The sequence below is a fragment of the Alexandromys fortis genome, unplaced genomic scaffold (assembly GCF_014885135.2).
Source record: "Alexandromys fortis isolate MF-2015 unplaced genomic scaffold, M_Fortis_MF-2015_v1.1 scaffold_322, whole genome shotgun sequence".
Classification (NCBI taxonomy): domain Eukaryota; kingdom Metazoa; phylum Chordata; class Mammalia; order Rodentia; family Cricetidae; genus Alexandromys; species Alexandromys fortis.
This window is the reverse complement of record NW_026068222.1, coordinates 603953-623745: the sequence shown is the minus strand read 5'-3', so window position 1 is coordinate 623745 and position 19793 is coordinate 603953. Positions and strand designations below refer to the sequence as shown.

Below are 19793 nucleotides of genomic sequence, written 5' to 3'. Positions count from 1 at the left end.
TATGTTTTTGAATTCCTGGTGGACTTCCTTTCTTTGATGGAGGCAGCAGAGTCACTTAGAATAGCTTTCCCCACTTTCTAGAAAGCAATCTGCATGGAACTGCAGCCTTGGATAGCCACGAAGGAGTCTTTGGGAAATATTAAGGTGCAATGTCAATTTTGATCCCTTGTTCATAATGCTCGAAGGTGAGAGAGAAAAAACAAACACATGTGTAAATGTAGGGAAACCTACCTTTGCAATAGAATACCCCCTGTGTTTCCTCTAGACAACTTCCCAGCTAATAGTTAAATCTGGATGAAGAGTGGAGGCATTAGCTAAATATGTCAGGGTACTCGATCTTAGGTATGGAGTTGTTTAGTACACAGGCTCCACCCACTGCCCTCACTGACTATATTAAGATGAAAAGAACAATGGGCTATTTAATAAGTGCTCTTTGGTAGTCCTTCCAACTCTTCCTTGAGCCAGCAATGAAAAGTCACTTAAAATTTTCTGGGTTTTGTTTTCCAGCTTTAAAAATATGAATCAGGGAAGTGGGTGAGTTGTGTCATGTCTCCAAAGGTGACTAAAAGTGATCAATCTTTCTTTTTCCATAAAGAAAATGTTTAGATGCTCCGCTTTCTGTATTTGAAATATCAGGATCTCCCAGACTTAGAGGTGGTCCAGCTGGTGAAGTTTTGCTTATTAGTAATCAGTCAAGACAAACTCACATCTGTCTGAAGAGCCAAGTTTTTGTCTTAAATTTCCTGTCCCTTAAGTTTAAAAAGTTCACTAAAATAGCTTAAGTAAGCTAGTGAAAGTAAGTTAAATGAACGTGGGTAAGTCTTACACCAAAATGAAGTAAGTTGGTTAAGAAAATTAAGGTACATGTCTGACTTAAATAATAACGTAGAATTATTTGGGCCTATAAATTTCCTTTTGAATCAGCTAGTGAATTCAAGGATGCATATTTATAAACATATTCATTGGTGAGCATTTTCCTCGGTATGTGAGGCTTAAATTAGAGACTTTATGTATTAATCCATATTTTTCTTTTATTCTCAGACAATTCACAGTGTGATATCTTTTTTAAAATAAATTAACCTAAGCCGGGCAGTGGTGGCGCAAGCCTTTAATCCCAGCACTTGGGAGGCAGAGGCAGGCAGATTGTTGTGAGTTCTAGTTCGGCCTGGTCTACAAGAGCTAGTTCCAGGACAGGCTCAGCAACTACAGAGAGACCCTGTCTCAAAAAACCAAGATAGATAGATAGATAGATAGATAGATAGATAGATAGATAGATAGATTAACCTAAAAACAATGGAATACTAGGATTCCATTATCATACATTTTAAAAAATGTTTTGTTGTTCTTTGGTTTTAAGTGGTAAAACGATGAAGTAACTTTAAAAAGTTGGGGGAGGGATTTGTAGACACCTGACTTTAAGTACTGAATCCATTGTCCAGAAAAGACCACTGGTAAGAAACTGCTCATGTCTCCTAATAGAGGTGGTCCATCAGCAATGTTCAAAAGGACTTTTATTTGTTTGACTGGTTTTTCCCCTGGCTATTACTGGTGTTGCTGTTGTGTTGAAGACAGAACTCCATTTTTCACACATGCTACACACGAACTCTCCCAATACAGCTACATAGCCCCCAGAGTAAATAACCTTTAAAATAATATTTTTTTGTTAAAAGACAGTTAAGTTTGTATTGGATAATTCAAATGTAGTGATAATTTCATATTGACATTCTACGCATTATTCCATCAGAAGATTATTTACAGGGTAGTTTGTCTGTAATATATAGTCATACCATAAAAAAAAAAAAAAAAAAAAAACACAAGTTTAGCCAGAAAGAAACTTTCATTAAGCATCTCATAACCATTTGGGCAAAATTTATAGAAATTTGTCTGATAAATAAAAGAGGTTAGGGAGATGATGTGGCTGGGGAGAGTGGCTGTGACTCAAATCTAAGGACTTAAGTTCAGATCACTAACACCCATGTGAAAACCAGACGTGGTGGGACAAGTTAATAATCTATGAGAGGTTGGGAGAAGCGGGGGAGAGGGCAGAAATAAATAGGTTCCTGAGCTTCCTGGTCAGCCACTCAGTCTAGCCAGTTGAAAAGTCTCCATCCCCAAAGTGAGGAGGATGTCCACTTGTGCAATAGTGGTACCACAGCTGTGGGAGTAACCAACTCTACTGTTTGTACTCAAGACCGACTCCACAGGAGGAAATTTGTGCCTGGAATGTAAATATTTTTACTAAAAATCCTGTGGCTGGGGAGGTGATAAATTCTGGGGAAAACTTAATAATATTATTTAGCTAAACTCTTAAAATGTCAAACTGCCTTCTAAAAAATTTATGTTCATAGGCAAATGATGCTCTCAGTCTTTTTTTTTAAGATTTATTTATTTATTAAGTATACAACATTCTGCCTCCATGTATGCCTGCACGCCAGAGGAGGGTGCCAGATCTCATTACAGATGGCTATGAGCCACCATGTGGTTGCTGGGAATCGAACTCAGGACCTCTGGAAGAGCAGCCAGTGCTCTTAACCACTGAGCCATCTCTCCAGCCCCCAATGCTCTCAGTCTTGATCAGATAATCCACTTGCTAGCCAAAGGCAGTGAATGAAGTGACTCATGGCTGTTCAGGAATCTGAGAATAAATAAAGTATAATTTCTTACTCCCAAGAAAAATATTCATGATGTCCTCTCAAAGGCTCACAAAATGTGAGCAACATAGTGTAGAAAGCGTGAGAGGGAGGATGACTACAAATACCATCTTTTGTTCGAGGTACAGTGATTATAAGTATACACTTTCTGTAGCTACTGATTTCTGCACTGAGGTTCTGTGATAACATGCAGGCAAAGATGGCCAGAGCAGTGGCTCTGGTCCCTATCGGTGAACACTTGGCTACTGATCGATTCTAGGAGGAGAGGTATGGTTTTCAGTTACCTACTCACTGGTGATCCAGGTAGGCTTCGTTGTATTTCCACACCTGTGATCTGACAAATAGCTCTGATTAAACTCAGTGGGTCACAAAATGAAACATTAAGACAGGGGTTTGAAAAGGGACTTGGAAATTGAGTGTTGGGAACATGAGAGGAAATGAGCTGGTGTGTGGAGAAAATAATCAGGATATACTGCATACATGTACAAAATTATCAGAGAAATAGCTTAATGAACAAACATCAAAATACGGTGAAGATTGATATCAGAAGATACCTAGTGTTGACCTCTGGCCTCCACACACATGCAGGCACACATACCACACACACACACACTCACACACACACACACAGTCACACACATATATACAAAAAGCAACCACTTGCACTTTTAAACTCTAAAAAACATGATCTTGAAATAAAATTTTTAAAATTTCCCAATTAATCAAGTTGTTGTTAAAAATCTATGAAGAAAGTTCATTATAAAAACACCAAAAGAAGTTTTATGCTGCAGTAAAAAAAATACTATTTTTTGGAACAGCGTTCTAACTGTATTTTATTTTGTGTGTTTTAAGGAAAAAAAAAACACCTTTTTTCCTGCTTTTTTTCTGTTGGAAAAAATAAAATCCCAAATTCTGCCTTCTGAAATCATAAAAATAAATAACAGATTAGGTTATTAAAATGATGGCTTCTTTAAGAAAGGTATTTTAGCACATATTTGATTTACTCTTGATTTGTTTGTATTTTTTGGAGTTTGCTAAAAAGCAATCCCATAGCAGCTTCCAGAGATTTGTGCTTATTACTCATAGCCATATATGTGTGCTTCCTGTTTAGATAAAAAAAAAAAGAAAGAGATGCTTTCAAATAACAGAATGGCCTGAGTCTGGTGGTCTAAACACCCCACAGATATTTGTAGTTAACTTTACCAAAGAGTTTCCATCTGCAAAACTGTTTATGAGCACTTTAAAATCTTATCACAAGTAATTGATAATTCTTATTGCTAAGGTTAACTAGTTTTCACATATTATGAAATATCCACATAATTTCTTTAGGAACCGATGCACCTTGAGATCATTTTTTTTAAATATTTGACTAAAATCAAAACAATCTAAATAAGAAAAGAGATGCTTCCCTTCTTTCTCTCCCAATCCCATTCATCTTCACTCTCCCTCCTTGTTCTCCTTCATCTTCTTTGTCTTTTGTAAATCTTGAACTCACCTCTGTACTTACATCTCAAAGTATAAGTGACTCAAAAGAAAGACTGTGTAAGTATTCATTCTTACTAATGCACCTGCAGACTTTGTACAAGAGCCAGATAAGGAGGCATTTTAGGAGGTTTGGGTGTTCTTTTTCTTTTGTCTTTGCCTCCCTCTGTATTAGCCAGTTCTTCTTAACTTAGCGCCCCTAGCTCTGAAATGACAGATTTTGAAGAGAACAGTCATTGTCAGTTACAGCTGTGTAGTCTGGGGGAATAGTCACGGCTTCATTTCCTTCTTTCTGGATATCTTTCTCTGCAGTCCTTCCCTTTGATTTCTTGCCTACTCAAAATTCATCCCACAATATGTATTTTTAATCAAAAATGAATTTATCTGCCTGCCGTAAGGGTTCTGCCTTGTCTAATTTAAACACTTGACAAGTACTGTACTTTCCTGTTCTTAATTAGATTAAGTATTAATGAAGTCAGTTTTATTCTAGAAACAATTTATTATTAGGTTGGGCAGTTTTAAAGATTAAGAGGCTTGGGGAAATTATGATATAGCATTGAAATTAAGACTACAAATTATGTAGAGGAAAGTAAAAAAATATTAGATGACTTCAGAGGTACATAAAAATAATCTTGATGGAGCAGAAGAAATTGTCTCAGAAAAAAACAGCTTTCAGAGGTCTAAAATGGAGTGGAGAGGTATTTCAATGTGACCAAATTTCACAGGGAAGATCAAGGCAGTCTTGATGTTCACGAAGCTATTTGTCATCTCTACAGGGATTCTACAGACATCACAATGATGCATTTTATTAAGCCTTCTCTGTATCTATTTCTGAGCTAAGGGAACATAAATACCCAAATAAACATCACTCCATGTTCATTTTATACATTTCAAAGACTTGGAGTTGTTTATCCAAAATTCCTAATGCAATAGAAGAGCAGAGGTTTTACAGACTTCAAAATCTTTATAAAGTTGCAGGATAGAAACCACATGTGAAAATTTAGAGTATGTTTTGCATATTATCAAATATCATAATAAAGACTTTACATTTAAATTAGAAAGAAAAGGAAATATGGAACACTTTGTTAAATAAACACAAACTTGCAGGTGGAAAACAAGAGACAGACTTCAATCCAATAAATAATTACACAAAATAATATGATGGAGAAACAGAGACTGAGGAAACTGTGTGGAAGGGTGGGGGTTGGTGGGGTGGGTTTTAGTCCTTCTAAATAGGAAAAGAAGTGCAAATGGAGACTGCACACTTGTCACCCAGTCACCCGACCTGAACAATCACACAGAAGCTACATGAATTACAACACTGTTTGACCAATTGTTTGGGCGTATTTCTAACTAGCTCTTACATCTTAATTGAACCTGTAATCTATGAACTGCCACGAGGCTGTGACTTACCAGTGAAGTTCTGGTGTCTTTCTCCTACAGCAGCTACATGGTGTCTGCTTGACTCTGCCTTCTTTTCTCCTCTGTTTCTGTTTGGATTTCCTACCTTGCTATATTCTACCCTGCCATAAACCAAAACATCTTCTTTATTAAAAAATGGTGATAAAACATATTCACAGCATACAGAGAAGAACCCTACATCATCCCCCCTTTACCATCTAAATAAAAAGGAAGGTTTAACATTAACATAGTAAAATTGCATATAACAAAACAGGTATCAAGCAAGAATTATGCTTAACAATATTTAGTCTATTTGTATCTGGCAAAATTAAAGAAAATATTCTATCATCTATTTTAATCTTTGTCAGTCTAAAGTTTCATATTTATTTTTATTTTTTATCATAACTAAGGAAAACTGTAACTATCTGTTTTCAACTCCATCAAAGACTCCAGAAGGATATAATATTACCTAAGCAAACAGGAAGTGCATTGTAAGTAACTTCGGAAGCTAGAGTTGACAGAGATATCTTGTTGACTGGATAGTCACCCAAGGTTCTTCTGTAATGTTGTGGCATCCGGCTTCAGCCTGCAGACCCACAGTATCTGGCAGACTTTTTCATGAAGCAGGAAATTTGAAAAAACTGTTTTGCCTAAATTGGCAGTTTACCAGTCACTTTTTTCTGTGTCCTTCAGAATGTCTGGCAGACTCTTTCATGAAGCAGGAACTCTGAAGGGCTGTCTCACCTCCTTTAAGCAAGTTCAGCAGTCATTGTTTTGTGGGTCCTGCATGTCCATTCTATGCAGCATACCATCAAGCAGTTCAGGCAAAAGCAGTTTCTTGCTCAAATGGCTAGCCTTGTCACATTGAAGGCAAACTTCATAATTAGTTTCTTCAGTGCCCATCAACCTCTCTGAAGTAATTGGTGCTGCCAGAAGCAGACATGTCTCACTACCAAGAAAAGTCTAAGTTCTTAAAACATTTTAAATGCCATATTCTGTAAGTCTTTGAAGTGTTGAGGATTTTCTATTTAACTGAAATATATCTCTGCATACCTAGAAACCTAACTAACATGACTACAAGTTTAACTATCATAAATGACTATCTATCAATAACTCATTTTAATTATACATTACATTTTTAAATGAACTGTACAAGCATAATACCTTAAACAGGAGTAGAAATACACATGTAACGAAATTGACCTTGAATTTGTATCAATAAACCAAAGTCCATACCAAAGTAAAGTATTCATTTCTATATCACATCCCTCTTCAACTGAAACAAACATTTATAAACAATCATTTAGAGAATTTGGGCATATTTTTTCTAAACTGTTTCCTGCTATTTGTTGGGCCAAGTAGTTTAAGGGTTCATGGAGGTCATTCTGGAGGGAGGGTCTTGTTCCACCAAACCATATTTGCCTGGAGAGAATCCATAGGTTCTCATCCTCTGTGGAAACAGAAGCAGAACCTCTTTTCCAAAGTAACATATGCTTAGACTCAAATTTTGAAGTCAAGATATTTTTTAAAATATATTTGTTGGTTTATCTTAGTAGCTCTGAGAGTCAAATATTTTTCAGCAGTTAATTCATTAGCAGCCAAAAAAATCTGAAGAAAACACAATAATATGCATAATCCAGACTTTCTGAGTATATTCCTTCTTTACGTGGCTCCTTTTTTAATCTATTACTTTTAATTAATATCTTTACACCTTTAATCTATGACCATCTGTAATCTTTTATATCACCTTTACTGTCTTTTTAAAGACTTTGCTTTATTTTTTAAAACTATTTCTTTCAATAACTGTCCGTACCCATTTTCTTTTTTGCACAATCCTATGTACATTTTTAAAACACACTATGACTCTTTCAGAAGTTTATTTTTGTCTGATCTGTCTTTATTGCAAATTTGTAATTCTTCATTGATCCCTGTTTTAAACTCTTAAGCAGGCATGCATGGCTAGGAGCAGAGTTGCTTTACCTGTTGGTTCTACCATCCTTGATTTTCCAACATGGCAGACGTATATTTACTGCCAGCTCTGGGAGCCATGTTTACCACCCCAAATGCGGGGAGCAGTTGGCCCACCAAGTAACTTGTAGCACACTGCCCACAATCCCCATTCATGTGTTCTGTACCAGGACCTCTCAAAAGAGTCTTCAGTGCCACAAACATGAACCAAGTAGCCATTTTTTAAAGGAGCCTCACATCTGTTTGCCACCAGCAAACAGAGCCTATCTGTGTTTGGCTCGTGTTTTGTGGGTCTAGAAACACAAAATAGCTTTTTTAGGTCCTATGTGGATCCATGCCAGATGGTGAGAGTCATTAAAAAAGAAAAATGGAGAAGTGCTATGGAATAATGCTCTTGTACCCTGTAATGATTTGTCACTTGTATTGGTTTAATAAAATTCTGATTGGCCAGTAGCCAGGCAAGCACTATAGGCAGGACCATCAGACTAGGAGAATTCTGGGAAGCTGAAAGGCTCAGTCTGTAGTCACCAGCTAGATGCAGAGTAATCAATATGAGAATGCCTCACTGAATAAGGTATCAAGCCATGTGGCTAATCATAGATAAGAATTATGGGTTAATTTAAGTTGTAAGAGCTAGTTAGTAATAAGCCTTAGCTAATAGATCAACAATTTTTAATTAATATAAGCCTCTGTGTGTTTCTTTGGGATTGAATGGCTGCTGGACTGGGTGAGATAGAAACTCTGTTTACAGAAAAGTAATTTCTCTTCAGAAAAAAGTTGATGACATTGTGTTATTTATCAGAGTCTTATGACATAAGGTATCATAAATGAAGACCTGCAGGAGAAAATGCTGATGTCTTCAGCAGGTAATCCAAAGTCCTGACGTGAGACATCTGCCAGTTTACTCCTCAGAATCTGTTCTATTATCCTTGCTGGGGAGAAAATGGGTTGGATGAATAGCGAAAGGTACATGTTGAGATTTCCTATGATCTCTGACTTCAGAATGTCTGCCAGAACCAATAGTAGCCAGTTTGCATTCTGTCTCCAAATTAATGGCCGTTGCTTTGCATTGGAGTATTCTGATGAGTGAAACATTCAAAATTCACTGTCCATGTGATATGACAATAAGAAAACAATGATTAAAAAAATAGTTTGGCTTAGTTAATGACACTTGTCATTTCCCAGAGAAGCAGAGACAAGATGGCAGCATCATTTTTTTTTTCTTGTGGTTTGCCTTCACTATGCTGTGGAGATGGAATGGCTTGTAACTTACAACATGATGAAATGTTTTTTGTTTGGTTGGGGTTTTGTTGTTGTTGTTGTTGTTCTTTCTTTCTTTATTTTTACTTAAAAATTTCCACCTCTTCCCCTCCTCCCATTTCCCTTCCACTCCCCCTACTCCTCCTTCCCCTTCTTCTCCAGTCCTAAGAGAAGTCAGGGTTCCCTGCCCTGTGGAGGTTCAAGTTCCTCCCCCTTCCATCCAGGTCTAGGAAGGTGAGCATCCAAACAGACTAGGCTCCCACAAAGCCAGTACATGCAGTAGGATCAAAACCCAGTGCCATTGTCCTTGGCTTCTCAGTCAGCCCTGCTTGTTCAACACGTTCAGAGAGTCTAGTTTGATCACATGCTCCATCAGTTCCAGTCCAGCTGGCCTTGGTGAGCTCCTATTAGATCGGCCCCACTGTCTCAGTGGGTGAGCGTACCCCTCGTGGTCCTGACTTCCTTGCTCATGTTCTCCCTTCTCTGCTCCTCATTTGGACCTTGGGAGCTCAGTCCAGTGCTCCAATGTGGGTCTCTGTCTCTAGCTTCATATATCGCCAGATGAAGGTTCTATGGTGATATGCAAGATATTCATCAGTATGGCTATAGGATAGGGCCATTTCAGGCTCCCTCTCCTCAGCTGCCCAAGGATCTAGCTGGGGACATCTTCATGGACACCTAGTTTTTTTTTTGTTTTGTTTTGTTTTTTTTTGTTTTTTTTTTTTGTAATTCATTTTCCAGTTATATTTCCTAGTAAACAGTTATTGGGTCTCACCATGTGTCAGACAATATAAGCTGAGTGTTTTAATCACATAATTTCAACTCCATGAACTTAGGAACCAGAACCTGTATTATCTTCATATTCTTCAAGGAGTGCTTTAGAAAAATGGATGAAACAACCAAAGCTGGTCCCACAGCAGAGTGGCTCAGAGTTCCCTGTCTCCTACCCCTGTGTTCATAAGTTACTATTCTGTTTCTGGCTACATTCACTGTGTTCTCTGACCGTAGAATGAACTTAATCCAGTTGGCAGCTAGCACTCTGGAAAAATGTCACATCATTATTGACAGTCAGAACTGGGTAGGGATGTAGTTGGGGTTGTGTTAACAATACCCCTATTGATTAAGTGAGGGAGGAAGAGAAACAAGCAATAAAGCTTCAATAATAAAAAATATTTATGAATTGTTTCTTGCCAAGATAGATTGTCTGTGTTTCAAAGACTTCCTAATGCTATAAGCAAGTGTAATGTTAAGAATAATATATGCTGAATTATAAAGATCTAGATAGAATATGATTACTATTGGCAGGAAAGGAAAGAAACATAAAACCATTCAGGCAACTCAGAATATACTGTTTCTAAAGAATGATTCATCAATATTTACTGTTAATTATGTGTTAGATTTTATGCTAAATACTTCAAAAACATGAATATATATTATTGCATCTCCATCTTTATTAAAATTTAAAGTTTATAAATTTGAACAACATATGCAAATTTAATTATATAGGAATTTACATGATCATTAAAATTGTAAATATTCTAAGAAAATCCCCCACCACCTATGAAATCACACATCCTCCTTTGAGCTCCTTGAAGGGATTTTTGTCCTCTGGAATCCCCTTCACTAGAGGATCCTCTCCAGATCTTTCTTCAACATAATCCCTTACTTCTTCACAACATTTGGAAACCTAAGAGGAAGGAGACAGAGAGAACTCAATTGTTTTAAAACAAAATTCTACAGACTCCAGAACTGTTTATTATAATACACTTCTGTACTGCATCTTTAAAACAAAAAAAAAAAAAAAAAAAAGAATGATTGCATCTGCTTTCTGCCAGCACACATATACTTTTCAGGACAGAAAGCAAATCATCCCCACGCTTCCCTACCCATTGTCTCCAGAGGATAGAAACTGGCACTTCCGTTACTCGTCCCTCATGGACCCTGTGTTGTCAAGGCAGGGAGGACCCAGAGATCAGAGCCCATCTGGAAATACAAGTGAGGAATTTCACCAAAGTAAATATTCTTCCTCTTCCTAAAAGTTTAGTGTAAAGATGGAAGAGAATGCACAATTGCTAAATCTATGGCTTACTATCAGTGTTGGACTGTTGAAAGTGTACACATGCAATTTTAAATTCAACTACAGTGAGTCTTCATTCCAGTGCACAGCATGTGCTCTCAGAGGCTAGTTACTACAGCTGTTTTGTTCGCTATATTCCACGCATCTAGAACTGAGCCTGCACTTAGCTGTCACTCAATAAGCAGATGTGTGCTGAACTCAATCGTAGTTTATTTACAAAATTGTTCCTCGTTTATTTATACCTTTGTAGTTACAATTTAGAAACAACCAGTCTTCAGTGCTTTATCTATATAGGTAACATGCACAGGTATGTATTCAAATGAGTTCAAATTATTCATGACTTTTAGCCTCAATTTGTTTTATTGTCAATTGGTGCTTTTTATGACAGTAATGTAGATGTACTGCATTTTTGAAAGCGTAGTTATATAAATGATTTAATGCTTCTTCAATAAAATTTTATGCCATAAGCATATATACACATACATGTGCATCATATACATATTTAAATATGATGCATGGGGATGAAGTAGCCATCGAAGGCTACTTTCGCCCTTAGGATTCCTCATAATCAGGATTAACACCACGATGAAAGAACCACTAGCACACTCCTTCACCTTTTTCAACAGGTAAGAACACATTGAAATGACACTACCTAGAAATGAGGGAACAGGCTCTCAATTTGAAGCTGCACAGTTCAAAGACTGTAGAAAATAACAGCAAAATGATTTGCCATTGGGGTGAAGCCATGCAATCTGTGCTGTTCCCTTCCAACAGCCAGAATAGACTAAAATAGCAAGTGTGTTAGTGGGAAGTGTGTCTGTGTGTGTAAATCTACAGCAAAAAGGAAAGAATCTATACCAGAGGACATAGGAGAAGAAAACAAGAGGACAGGAAAGGTAGCGTCACAATAAAATATTGGTATTTAAACTTCCAAAAGCAAAAATATTAGGAGTAGTGTGGAAAGGTGGGTGGTAGTATACGTCATGTTAAACCTAAATAAAAACTCCTAGCTGATTAATAAACCCCAAAACAACCTAATTGTTGACCAAAGAATGCTCAGGATCTTGTGAATAAGATAAGGACTTTAGCCTGTCAACTTAATCCAGTTGGCAGCTAGCACTCTGGAAAAAAGTCACATCCTTATTGACAGTCAAAACTGGGTAGGGATGTAGATGGGGTTGTGTTAACAATACCCCTATTGATTAAGTGAGGGAAGAAGAGAAACAAGCAATATTTCTATACAAGTGTTCTATTGTGCTTCTTATCTTTATTCCAAAAACAGGCTTTGCCTGTATGGAAATAGTAATGGGCAGTTGAAGGCAATTATAAAAGAATAAAAGTCTTAAATTTATTTGCTTAGGAATAAGGTTTGAGCCGTACATGACAAGAATATATACTTTTTTACACATGTATTCCATATATTTGATATGATATGCTGTTATCACTTATGGAGGAGTTTTTGCTCTGTTGACTTTTGTATATTAAGCTACCTAAAGCACATATCTACGCTTCTGGACATTCAGTCAAGTTTTGGTGAAAGCTTCCTGTTCCTTTCTCCTTTCTACTTTATTTAATGCAGTGACTCTGAGTCACTATTTTCAAGAGCTATTAGATGCTTTTAGGAGAAACCAGTGAGTTCTTTTGGCTGAAATCATCTTTATTTGCAAAGAGAGAATGAAGCATATTTATTTGCTACTACCAGAGCAGGGCTGGAGAGGATGAGGCCATACTTTAAAATACATCAACAACATAAAAATACTGCATAAAATGAAGAGAAATCCATGAACTCAAAGGAATAGAACCAAATGCCTCACTGCCTTGCTCCATTTGAATGCGTGGGTAAAATACAGTCTCTGTCTCATAATCCACCCTATTTTCTTCCTGACCTTTTTGTAAAAGTCAAAAAAATTTCTTAGCTAAGTGGTTATACAAAAACAGGCAAAGGGCTGCACTTGGGTGAGAGACAATAGTTTTCCCACACCTAGACTTAGAATATAACACTTGAAATAAATTCAATTCTTGCCCTTCTTTATCTCTGATTGCGTTTTCACAAACATTTTAATTGTAAGTACATTTAGCTGTTCGAGTATGGACAAAACACAATAAAAAGACTTGATGCTTTTCCATGTGGTTCCCTCCAGTGACTAGGGACAATACCCTCTTACCATCATTCTCTCCAGCGTCACTTCTTTCTTGAGCTGGTCTACTTCCATCTTCAATTTGTCCTTTTCTGTCAGGTCTTCAATGTTGATCACCGGCATATTCTGTCTGTTTTAATATGTTGTGTTAATAATGTTGGCACACACACCTGAACTAAGCAAGAATCACTCACAGGGAGCCCACCCCTCTGCTTTGTACTTACCAGAGAAGCTGTTGTTGGCTTTCTTTTAAATTGCCTATCGTAACCAGCTTCTCATGAGCACACACTCTGAACACTGCTCTTGCTGCATGCTAGGCTTGGGATTTTAAAACTTCATAATCATCCCTAATATGATTAAGGTTAAGCGTTTGTTTGTCTTCCAACACCTGCCAGTACATTTGAGGGGAGTAACTGTTCAGTTGGCATATTATATAAAGCACTTATACTTAAAGCCCCTTCTTTCTTCCAGCCTCTTGCACACTCTGAACTTGTAGTTTTTAACTTTCATCTCTAGTGTCAAAACTGTCCACCAAGTAATGCCATTTAGTTTAATCAGAGGTCGTTCAGAGGACTACACATTAATCCTCAGATTGCTGGAGTATTTAATCTGGTATTAAAAGACAACTATTTATAAGAGTACCAATATGAATTTATCATAGAGAATGGGTTAAAATGTGAACCAATGAAACTGAGATATAGCAAATGAACTTATTCAGAAATAAGCTATTATACAATTCAGAAGTAACTTCCAACAATACCTGGGATTTATAGGTGACTGCGGCAGCACATTGAACGACTGTTTCTGAGCAGTTAAAATCTGTAAGAGGAAGCATATTGATTTTGATCTACCATGTAATTTGGGTGAGAAGAATTGACTCTTCTAGCAGACTTTCTCCTATTTAGACTCATGGATAATGAAGAAGATCATTTGGTGACTGTTGCTATGTCCACGAAATTACTTTAAAAATGTATTATAAAGCTCAAAGACATTGTGTCTGTCCTCTGTTCCTCTTCTTTGCATCTACATTTCTATCTCCATGCGAAAATATATTTATGAAATTGGACATACTCAGACTACACAGTATTTCAGACATTATAACTTACATCTACAGGGAAACACTCTGCTAAGCAACATCACAACAACTAACATATTTCCTTGTATTTATGTGGTATTTCTATCCCAAAACACTTGGAGAAATATTATGTGCTTCCTCGTCTCACGAGATTGTGTCCTTCTCTGAGCAAGATGTAATTTATGTAGGTTTTAGTGAAAATTTTCTGCATATGCAGCACAGAGATAGAACAAAGCAACCAATGATGCTACCTGAGTCCATTGTTGCCTGTGGGGTTTGTTTTCTCATGCTGCTCTTTAAAAACATGATACCACAATAAAGAATCAATTCTGTCAGATGTTCATTTGGCAAGTGGAAGCCCATGCTCAATTTTATTGTCATCTCCCTCTCACTCTTTACAGTGTCTGACACTGCTGGTTGTACAACTTTCCCCATGTCAGCTGTACATGCTACGGTATGCCCAAGAAGCACTTCAGTGTGCATTAGTATCACAGTTTGGTGTGGGAAGTCCTTCCATCTATGTTTTGCTTTTATTGGTTGATGAATAAAGCTGCTTTGGCCAGATATAGCAGAATAGGGCAAGGTGGGAGTTCCAAGCAGATTGATTAGGAGAGAGTAGGCAGAGTCAATAAGAAGCCATGTAGCTGCCCACTGGAGACAGATGTTGGAGACAGAACTTTACCCAGTTAAGCCACAGCCACATGACGATACACAGATTAATAGAAATGGGTTAATTTAAGATATAAAAATTAGCCAGAAATACACTTAAGCTATTGGCCAAACAGTGTTGTAATTAATATACTTTCTGTGTGATTATTTTGTGTCTAAGCAGCTGGGAACAAATGAATGGCCTCTGCCAACAGATAGCTATGAAGGCATATACAAGATAGGCCACCCTTAATTAAAATAAATTTGAAAATAATTTTGACTTAGTGGATCTAGGATAGGTCTACCAATTCATTTTCTCTGTTTCAGGAAGTTCTAATGTATTACTAAAAGCAAATAACCATCTTCTGGTACTTGCTAATTGTATGATTTTGACCAATTACTAAACCTGTGACTTATTTACCTGGAAATACAGATGAGGAGTATGTAATAGCTTGTATAGTAGAATAAGCCTTCACTACATGTTAGCCATGCACCTCCAAATTTTTAGACTATTTTCTTATGTAGCATTTATATCTGCTAGAGAGCTCTATACATATTCTTAAATATATCATGTGCACATAATTTTTCTCCTTTAATATCACGTACATACTACTCTTGTCCCACCCAGATCTCCTTTCTTAGGTTAAGGTACTCATCCACCAATAGATGCATGTATTAACTATTATGGACAGACCTTTGGCCCAAGATGGTTCTTAGCTGTCAAAATCACTTTCCCTGGTCACACCTAGAAGATTATATATTCTTGACGCTATATCAGATAGCTACAGAATATGGGACCATAAGAACACAACATCCTTGTGTTGCCTGAAATCTTGGTTGTAACCAAAAAGTTTCTAGAGTTCCTGAAACATCAGGGTGATGATAGACTTATTTTGACTAAATTCTGCCCTTATTATTTTCCTCACTCAATTAGAGATTCCCTATGAGCGCTTACCCTTGATAAAACAATCAGCTGACCTAGAAGCAGCATCTGGGCTCTGCTTCTAGGATGTCCAGTACCTGTCAGAAGTTTAATTCTGGCCACTTCCCATTATTCTGCTTATTGTTTGCTGGAATGAAATCAAACATATTGATAAAGTTACTGCCCCATGTTACATTGAACTATGATCAAAAAGCATGTCAATTATCTGACAACATTTTTAATAAGATTTCTTAACTCTATGTCTAAGATGAAAGTATTTTTATTTTAGAGAACAGCCTTATAAAATTTTAGAAGACTTTCACATTGAAAGACCTCAGAGACATCCATACAAAATGTGGGGATCACAATTTCAACCTCCTCAAGGACACTGAGTTACACATGCATGGGGACGGGCTTTCAAATGTTCAGAGTTACATAGAAGCTAAGGGTTTAAGGGATCCAGACACAGCTAAACAGATGGTTCAGTGGATAAAGGCACTTGTCACTTAGATGGACGACTTGATTTCAATCACTAGGATGTAAATCTCCATACATATGCTCACACCCACCCACCCCCAAATAAATAAATGTAGTAAAAAAATTAAAGAATATATGTGTATATAATAATATAATAATGAAAGAATATATAATTAAAGAACATATGTGTATATTTTAATTATATTTTTTTATTTTTTAGATAGATAGATAGATAGATAGATAGATAGATAGATAGATAGATAGATAGATAGATACAGTTTCTTCTACTTTATTCTCTGAACATCTTCCAATGACACAATACTTATCTAGATTCAAATGTCCATAATCATATATTGATAGGCTGAAAATCTGAGCTTTCAATATTTATGCTTGTCTTTTGGTCTGGGGTGGATTCTACTCCTGCACTTCTTCCAAATCAATATAAACGCACAAGTTGTTTGTTTATATTCAAGAATTACCTAAAAGTACAGCTGAAAATTGATAACAAATAACACTAAATTCTTCTTTGTCCCTCATGTTCTACACTTACAGGTTATGGCACCTCTCCACAGAGCCCAATAAGATAAGGTAATGATACATCTTATGGAGATGGAGGACCACAGCCCAGCTAAGAAGATGCTTGCTCTTTTTCCTCTTCTTCCTTCATGTGCCATCAGAGGATGCATGATCCAAAGGCAAAGCAGAAACCAGCAAGGGGCAGGAAGAATTCGAGGGTTACCATCTGTGGAGACTGGTTCTCAATGAAAGAAATTCTGCCCTCTAGGGGAACGATTTTTTTTTTTGAAACTATTCAAGTTGTCTATTGTGAGTTTAATCAGTTTTTCTAACAGGGTCTCAAGACCCACTTCTAGACAGACTGTTTATAAAATGGCAAACATATACATAGGCAAAACATATTTATGGTTATTTCAATCTGAGTATGATTTCATTTACAATTAATTAAAAAATACATGTCATGATTATTATATACATTAAATTTTACAATAATAAATACTTTCAAGAAAAAGAAGACCATGGTATAATAATGTTCTACTCTGTTAGAAAATTATATCACCTATGATAATCATGAGAATTATACTCAGCACCATGTCTTCAGTGATTTTGCACATTAGAAATTAGATACACACATTGGAAACACGTAAGTCACACATCACGACATCACATCTCAATAAAGTTTTTTTTGTTGTTTGTTTTAACTGGAAAAAAAATCCTGCCTTAGTTGGTGTTTCTGTTACTGTGATGAAATACTGTGACCAAAAGGCAAGTTGGGGAGAAAGGGGTTTATTTGGCTTACACTTCATTCAGCTTTGCTATTCATCACTGTAGGAAGTCAGGACAGGAACTCAAGCAGAACTGGAAGCTGGACATAGGAGCTGATGCAGAAGCCATGGAGGGGTGCTGCTTACTGGTCTGCTTTTTCTAGCTTGCTCAGCCCATCTTCTCACAGAATCCAGGATCCACAACCCAGGGAAGACACCACTCACCATAGGCTGGACCTGCCACAGTTGATCACTAAATGAGAAAATGCCTGACAGTTGGATCTCCAGGAGACCATTTTCTCAGCTCAGGCTCCTTCCTCTGATGACTTTAGCTTGTGTCAAGTTGACACACAAAACCACCCAGTACATCTCCTTTCCCTATAATTGGCTAATGTTTTTCCATTCCATTAATACAACCCAGTACTATATTGATGACTTTAAATGGGTCATTATGAACTACTTCTCATATAAAACAGACTGTAAGTAAGAAAAAAACTAATGATCATAGATTTCAGAAGAGAGAAGGAAGCACAAATTACCTTGACATTTTTGTCTCTAAATGCCAAGCTAAGCTTTTGCTAGCCAAATGCGGCCAGTAATAAAAGCATCTGTCTAAAGGGTACTAATAGAGAAGTGAAACAACAGGAAATAGGAGTTAAACATAGCAGATGGTGATGCAATTTCTATTAAAATATTTAATGCATATATCAATACATTGAGAATTCTTAAAAACTGGTTTGCATTGATGAAATGCATTGGAAAAAAATAGACACATTTCACAATGGGAACAGGGCTGGCCAGTATTTCCTTACCTATACCATATGTTAGGGTGGCTTTAAAGACATTTCTTTATAAATATTTTGGGAGGATAAAGTTATGCAAATGTGAACTAAATTTCCACTAATGTCTGTTAGAGAGTCTATTGAGTTTCTCCTAGAATTAATGTGAGCTAATGTAAGGGTCATAGGTTGCTTGTATTTTGCTTGTTTCCATATATTAGACACAAGTGTGTTTTGAGCAAGAATGCTAACTAAGTAAACTATTTATGTTATAAAGAATTAAAGGGGGAGAAATTATTTAAGTTTTGGATTAAAAACCCTTTGTTTTACATGGAGGGTTAATAAGTTATTTGAATTGGAACTATTTCAAATACTTTAATAATTCAGTCTGATACAGTTTTTCAATAATTAATTATGATATTATGATCAATAATCTTGAGATCATAAGTACACAAACCTTTCTATAATTTATTTTCTATCACAACACTCTATTTAGGGCTATGAGACATTAACAGATAACATTTTATTTATTTGTCCAGTAATAAATACAAATTTATTTGTGGGACATAATTCTAAAACCTTCAAAGTAAATCAGAGTAAAAAAAAATAACCTTCTAGAGACTTACGTTCTAACAAGATACATTGATAAAAATATCAAAAAGTGAATAATACACATTTAACAAATAACAAATAAACCGAAAAAGAAAGAAGAGAAACAGTCAAAAATGTAACATGGGAATCCCCTGTGTGCTGTGAATGTGTTTTATTGCCATTAGTTAATAAAGAAGCTGTTTTTGGCCAATGGCTTAGCAGAGTAAAGGCAGGCAGGAAATCTGAACAGAGATGGAGAAAGAGAGTAGACAGAGTCAGAGACACCATGTAGCTGCCAAAAAAGACATATGCTGGAACTTTACCTGGTAAGCTGCAGCCACATGGCAATACACAGATTAATAGAAATGGCTTAATTTATAATATGAGTTAGCCAGGAATATACCTAAGCTAACAGGCCAAGCAGTGTTTTAATTAATAAAGTTTTGTGTGATTATTTTGGATCTGGGTGGCCAGGAAACAAACAAGCAGCCTCTGCCTACAGAAATGGTTCAGTTATAAAAGGTAGTCAAAGATATGATCCTTGGGATGACCTGAGGGACAGGAGACAGGAGGCCAGCAGGTGGGAACAAAGTTCTAGAGGAAAAAATGCCTTAACTAAGCTTCTGCACAGGTGATTGACTCACTGGCGATTTAATGACAGTTGAGGAGCTGGAAAGTTGTAGACACAGAGCCTAATTATAAGCTACCAAGGGTTATCTTTAGTCACATTAATTGCTACCCTTGTTCACCTTTGTGTTTGACCTAATACAATTGTGACTAACAGATGAAGGATTTTGCAATGGGTGAACGGGACAGATCACTGTCTTTCACCAATAAAAGGCTGACAGTTATTGGGCAACCATCCAAAACGTGTCCTATAGATTTCTCTGCCTACTTGTTGTTGTCACAAACACACTTGAGAAGTGTCTTGATTGGTGAGTTTTTGTTTTGTTACCCTAATGTTTTTGTGAAACCATAATTATTTATTTGGGTTAATTTTGGTCCTTTTTGGAACTTGGCCTTGCCCTGCCTTGATGTAAGGTT

At 36.6% G+C, this 19793-nt stretch overlaps 1 protein-coding gene across 1 annotated transcript; it reads right to left on the bottom strand.

The window, feature by feature from the left end:
* Positions 1-10320: 10320 nt before the first annotated feature.
* Positions 10321-13100, bottom strand: Gngt1 (G protein subunit gamma transducin 1). Its single transcript, XM_050130582.1, has 2 exons — positions 13005-13100; positions 10321-10449 (listed from the first exon to the last, which is right to left on the bottom strand). The coding sequence occupies exons 1-2, from the start codon at positions 13098-13100 to the stop codon at positions 10321-10323; spliced, it is 225 nt and encodes a 74-aa protein (XP_049986539.1).
* Positions 13101-19793: the final 6693 nt, after the last annotated feature.